Genomic DNA, 6,270 nt, shown 5'->3' on the forward strand with positions numbered 1-6,270 from the left:
CGGGCCGGGCGCGATGCAGCCGGGCGCCGAGGGCAGCGCGTCGTCCCACAGCGCCCCTGCCTGCGGGGGGAAGCCCGGCGTGGTGGGGGTGGACGGCGGGGACTGCTTGAAGTACATGGAGGTGCTGGGCAGCACCTCGTCCTCCGGGCCGGAAGGGGGAGGAATGGATGGCTGCTGCTGCTGCTGTTGCTGCTGGTGATGGTGATGATGGTGGTGGTGATGGTGGTGGTGATGGTGGTAGCCGTGCGCGCGCCCCTCTTCCATCTTGATCAAAGGCCGCGGCCCGGACGGCTGCATTTGGTACAGGCAGGAGGGCTTGAGTTCGTAGCTGCTCGAGTAGCCTTCCATGAAGGTACTGAAGCTGGGCAGGGACGTGGTGGCCGTGGCCGTGATCTCGGTGCTGCCAAGGTCCATTGTCAGCTTGGTGTAGTCGGGGTTCATGATCTCTGTGGTGTATTCCGAGCCATAGGTCTGGGCTGCATAACTGGAACCTGGAGGTGAAGGGCTATACTGGGCTTGCACGCAGGGCATATCTGCAGGGACAGAGGAAAGGGTCTCTCAGAAGCAAGTCAACACTCCTTTCCGAGCTAAGAGGCAGCCTTGGATTCATTGCTCTCTAATCTGGGAAACAGAGAGGAAGTGACATCCTCTCTTCTTTCTGGTAGCATAGACCATAAATGTAAAGCCCCACACTTAACTTTCTTTCTCCCTGGGAAGAAGGCTGAATCCCTGATAGAGGGGCCACAGAATGCCGAAAGGCCTCCTGGGGACCTCTGTACTCATCTTCCCTCCCTTGCCCAGTCCTCTACCAGATCTGGGAAACTTGATGTCTTCCCTCATAAGCCCAGAGATGTTTTTTAAAAAGTGGCTTTGAATTGTATAAACTAATTGGAGTGGCCCCATCACCTACAAGCTGGGAGGACAAAGAGAAAACCAGCAAATGCCCTGTTAGTTTATTCTGGGAGGAAAAGGCCATTGTCTCCCCCCTCCCCACCCAAGCCACCCACACTGATGTGTAAACCTATGCGTTAGTCAAAAAGGTGTCCTACGTGGAACTTACTGGCCAAGGGAGACAGTGACATTTAACATTTTACGAGTGCCAACGGAGGCTGCCCACACACGTTGTGGTTGCTTTCTCCCACCCCCTCCCCACTCCTCCAAACAGAGCTAGCTGCCTGCACAAACTGGACCCCTGTTGATGATTTCAGCCAGCTAGGTGGTTAGGTGGGGATGTAGGCCCAGGAAATGGACTCGGGGGAGTTTGCACCATCTGCAAAGAAAAAGATCAGCAGCTGCAAAAAAACACCCACCAAAACTGTCCTCTGCTATACAGTATATGTATGTATATATGTATATATTTACACATACATATAGTTCCCAATTCTTTTTTTTTTTTCCTTTTTGTCTTTTTTTTTCCGTGATCAGCAATGGATCGCAACCCTCGGTGTTGCGCCTGCACCTCGCTCAGCCAGTGAGCGGCCTGTCTGTACGTGGGATCCGAACCCTCCGCGGGAGTGCCGCTGCGCTCCCAAGCGGCGCACTGTAGCAGTGCGCCACCCGGCCGGCCCTAGTTCCCAATTCTGACTAATGAAGTATATCAGTGGCTGTTTTTATGACAACAGTTTACAGCTATCATGATAGGCAAGTTGGTCTAGGTATTTTCTTATGACAGAAGAATTAGTCCCCTGGAAAAGAAGAAAGCAGTTTCTGAATAGATTTGGTTTCTCTGCCAGTTTGACTATGTTGAGCCCCCAAAGCCACTGGTATCCAGGGTGCTTACTATTGTTTGGAGAGGCTGAACTGGGTGAGAAGGCCCTGAGAATTATTGTATATAGTAGATGATTTATCAAATTATTTTCCTTTCTTTATGGCTAAATATAAATGATAAAATGGGAACTTTCTGGTGGTTGGTTTTTCTGAGCCAAAGGAAAACCAGGTGCTTAATATCTGTTCAAACTGTATGGTGTAAAAGTTGTGACTAATAAGAAAGTGAGTACTTCACATTTCCTCTGACATCTTTCTCTTACCCACATTTCCAAATCTGATTGAGTCATGCGTGTATGGGATGAAATCTTGACTTGAAAAAAGGTGATGAGGGCCTGTTGGAAGAAGCAGTGATGAAGAGAGGCCAGTTCAAGCCTTTTTCAAGCCTTTCTTTTCCAAGCAGGGCCTTAAAAACACACTCACTAGTTTGACGTGAAAGGATTACTTATCTTGCTGTCCAATTGTTGGGATGAAATGAAAGGCTAATCATTCAAAAGAAAGAACACTGCCTGATCTTTTTTCTCCCTTCAGCACCTCTAGGATTTCTCCCTTGGTCTTTTGTGTCATTTTCCCCTGCCAATCCCTACCTATCGCTCTTCTTTGTGTCTTTCTGAGGTTTCCAGGTAGAAGATGAGGTTGCTGGGACTGTGTTCTATTTATCTGTGTATCTCTGGTGCTTGCACAGGCTTTCTGATCTTTTTTCTCCCTTCAGCACCTCTAAGATTTCTCCCTTGGTCTTTTGTGTCATTTTCCCCTGCCAATCCCTACCTATCGCTCTTCTTTGTGTCTTTCTGAGGTTTCCAGGTAAAAGATGAGGTTGCTGGGACTGTGTTCTATTTATCTGTGTATCTCTGGTGCTTGCACAGGCTTGGCATCTAGTATCCCTTTAACAAATTTGTCAAGAGCTTTGATATTCACATTACGATCATCTTGTTCAGCTAAAATAACTCGATAAAGTAACTTCATTCATTGTGCCCAGTAGCCGCATTGGGCAGCTTTTTCTTTCCTCAACTAGGTTCTATAAAATATTTCCCCATCGTGGGAAAAAGAGAAAGAGGATTGGATTAGCCATGAAATGACTGAACGGCACCCTGTACCTCTCTCCCGGCACCCTAAGGCCCTGGGATAACAGCCCGAGATTTTTGATTACTAATCTTCTTGCAGCTTTTCCCTCCGGAGAATCCGGAGGCATAAATAAAAGGCAGTCTCCAAGTCCGTTCTTGGAAATCCAGGGGCAAATGCTTTCTCCCTCTCTCTCACGAGTGCCCCGAAGCTTCCAACAGGTTCGAGAGGTGCCTTTCGCAGTCAGTGTCCGCAGGCTGCGCTCGCAAGACCTCTCTTCTCTCACGACCGAGAACTTTCATTTCTACTAAGAGTGAAACACTCGGAGCAACTTTCCAAAAGCGCGAGTTCTGTCAGTGAAAATGTAAAGCATGCCTCTCCCACACCTAGCCAAGGCCCGAAGAAGAGGGACACCGTCCCCACGCGTGTCGCGGAGCGGGAGTCGGCAATTACACCCGGTTATCTCCGAAGGGAAAAGTGTAAACCAGCAAGTAATCGACGCCTGGCAGACGTGCCTAGTGGAGTCCCAGGCTCATTTCAGTACAATAAGCCACATTCCTACAATTACACCCTCTTTACTGAGCTCCTCCGAGCGCCTCTGCAAACTACTGCCGCCAATGCCCGGGCCTCTTCCCTCCCAAGCTTCCTCCCAGACAACCAGCTCTGTGCCACCATTTGGTACATTAAGTTGGACAAACCAGAGTCCCTATTTTCAATATTACTGAAAAGGCAGGAAAATTACTGCCGTTCATCACCGGAGCTGCAACTCCCTATCGCTGCCGCCGCCGCCGCCGCCGCCGAGAGCATCATTACCATGACAACTAGAGCCGAAATACCCTGAATTACATCGCTGGAGCTGCTACTGCACAAATCCCGGTCCTCCTCTTTGTTAGAGGCTTTTCGCCTCTTCGGGTAGGGGGAGGAATCCCACGAGCTCCAGAGATCCCCGCGGGCCCGCTACAGAGGAAAAGTTTCAGATCAGAACGTGCGGGCCGCCCGGCTAGAAAAGCCCGAGCAGGGAGGCGCGGGTGGGGGGAACCCCACACTCAAAGTTGTCAATTTCAGGAGCGACGCTTCCCAGCACGCCAACTTTTTAGCAAGTCTCCTTAATAACTGGGCGAATGTGATACGTACTTGAGTGCTGTGGCGGTTCCGTCTTTAGAGCGAGTTTCTAGAGAGCAGTCTCGAAATCTGCGCTGGTAGGGGGAGTCACAGCTGCTGTCCCGGAAGGGCTGCGGTGTATAAGCCCAGCGGCTCGCAGAGGCGGTGAGCGGCAGGCCGAGGATGCTGCGACCCCGAATCATGGGAGAGCGCCGCCGAGAGGTTCCGCGGGCGTCCTAGCCCCAGCCGCGACCAGGGGGGAGGATGCCGCCGCTGTTCCCACCTCCACAGCTACTGCCGGCGCTGTCAGCGTTGCAAAGTGTGCCTGGGAGGGTCGTCCGGCTGCCGTGCCGCGCTGCACCGGCGAGGGCGCAGGGCAAGAGGGGTGTGAGCGCGCGGGAGAGAGTGGAGTGTGTGTGCGGAGCGTGTGTGCGCGCGTGTGTCTGTGTGTGCGAATGAGGGAGCGGGTGTGAGAGTGTCTGTGTATGGGGAGCGGAGGAGGAGCAGGAGCTGGAGGGGTGGGGGGCGGGAGGCAGGAGACTCCGCTCTCCCGGCTGCGCGTTCGCTCGCTCTCTCGGCACGTCATTTATGCCACAGGAGCCCTAGCGGCCTCTCCATAGAGTGCTTGGAATGCGAGACGTCAATGTGACGCCATGGGACGCTACGTCACCCTCCTCCTCCCTCCCCTGGCCCAGCCGGTTCCGCGTGTGCGAGGGAGGGTGTGTGTGTGTGTGCGTGTGTGCGCGCGCGCGTTCCCCAGCCACTCGCACGGCCGCACAATGGAAACTGCGCCGCACGGCTGGCCACTGCCTGGAGACCTATCGGACCCGCGCTGCCGATTCCTATGCCGCGACGCTGCTCGCTAGGGCGCGCGTCTGCAGGAGGGGGCAGCGGCCCGGCCGCGGGTCAGGCGGGACCGCCCAGCTGTCAGGGTCGGGTGGAGTAGAGTTGGAGGCGTGCTATTGGCGAGCCTCCGAGGCTGCCCCGAGGCACAGAGCCAGAGCGAGGGGGTAAGGGAGAGGACAGCTCTTCCGAAAGGGAAGGTCTCTCCAGCCAGCTTCTGCGAGTGACCTGGCAGCCGGTGCAGAGGAGTCTGGCACCAGGTGCAGCTGCGCTTTCCTCGTGCAACGGTTCTAAAGCTGTTTACATCTCTCCGGCTCTCTGTGCCTAGGCTAATTCCCTCCTCCTCCCATCATTTGCTGGGTGCGTGTTTCGCAGACTCTGGGGATAAGGTTTTTTTGTTTACACTTACGGTGTGGGTTTTCCAGCTGGACATATTATAACCCAGCGAAATGCACATCCATCATCCACAAGCGCGCTGCCGCAGAAACTACTTAATGTGTATAAAACAAACACACACGTGTTCAACAGCTGAGCGGGTCTGATTGTTGCAAATTGTCTCTCCCCCCCAGCACCCCGTCAGAAATGAAATGGAACTCTTAACTTGCACTTTCACTTTTTGATGGTTGTAGGTGTCCCCCCATCTCCCAATTAAGCATTTCGAAATCAACAGGATTTATTAGTCAGTCCCTCCCTAGGGAATTTGCTCTGGTCTCCTGGGACACATCTGTCAAGAAACAGTGCCGAAAGCCTCGGCGAGTGTACGAGAGAGAGCAATTCCTTCCTGGAAATGACAAATTTAAGTGTGAAGTTCTTACTGAAAACAAAAACAAAAAATTATTAGAGTTAAGGACTCCTAGTTCGAAAGGTTGCTGAGTGAAAGCAACCTCTTTCAGAAACGAATGTTTGAGGAGAAAATATTTGAGTGAACCAGTGCAAACAGACATGGTCTCCACTTGGTCCGCTTGAATCAGATATGACATTTTATTTCTTTGACCTGTCCCAATCTTCGCGTGTGTGGGGGCTGGTGTGTATGGCGGGAGGGAAATCCCATTGTCTACAGTACACGTTTCAAAACCGAAGAAGGTTCGAGCTAGGACCAGAAACCTGAAAACAAAACTACATATCAATGTATATGGCACGTACATCTTTCTTCGCCTCCACTTCTACTTCAGACAGAGTGGTGTGGAGAAGACCGTGGGAGGATGCTCCAAAAGTTAACCCGCTGGAGAGGAACCGAGCCTCTGCGCTGCCGCGGGTTCCAATCCAGTCTCGGAAGGAAGGAGGGCGCTGCTACATTGTATCCATTCAAAGGCTGGAGCGGGGGGAGCAGGACCTGGAGCCGCGCGGCGCTGACGCACGCGAGGCGCGTGATTGACGCAGGCGATGTTACTAAATTCGGCGGTTGGCCCGGCCCCGCAGCCGGCGCGCGCGGCAGATAGCGGAGTAGGTTCCCCTCGGTCACCCCCGCCCCTTCTCCATTCAGAGCCGCGCGGGGCGGGG

General features: G+C 53.1%; 1 protein-coding gene across 1 annotated transcript in view; it reads right to left on the reverse strand.

Annotated features, from left to right (window-relative positions):
* The window catches only part of NR4A3 (nuclear receptor subfamily 4, group A, member 3), a 39,095-nt gene that overhangs the window by 29,648 nt on the left and 3,177 nt on the right, over positions 1-6,270 (reverse strand). Inside the window, exon 3 of the mRNA XM_008580520.1 lies at positions 305-533. Coding sequence (XP_008578742.1) covers positions 305-533 — 229 coding nt within the window. The remainder of the gene's footprint in view (positions 1-304; positions 534-6,270) is intronic.

Source organism: Galeopterus variegatus, unplaced genomic scaffold (assembly GCF_000696425.1).
Source record: "Galeopterus variegatus unplaced genomic scaffold, G_variegatus-3.0.2 Scaffold2116, whole genome shotgun sequence".
Lineage (NCBI taxonomy): Eukaryota > Metazoa > Chordata > Mammalia > Dermoptera > Cynocephalidae > Galeopterus > Galeopterus variegatus.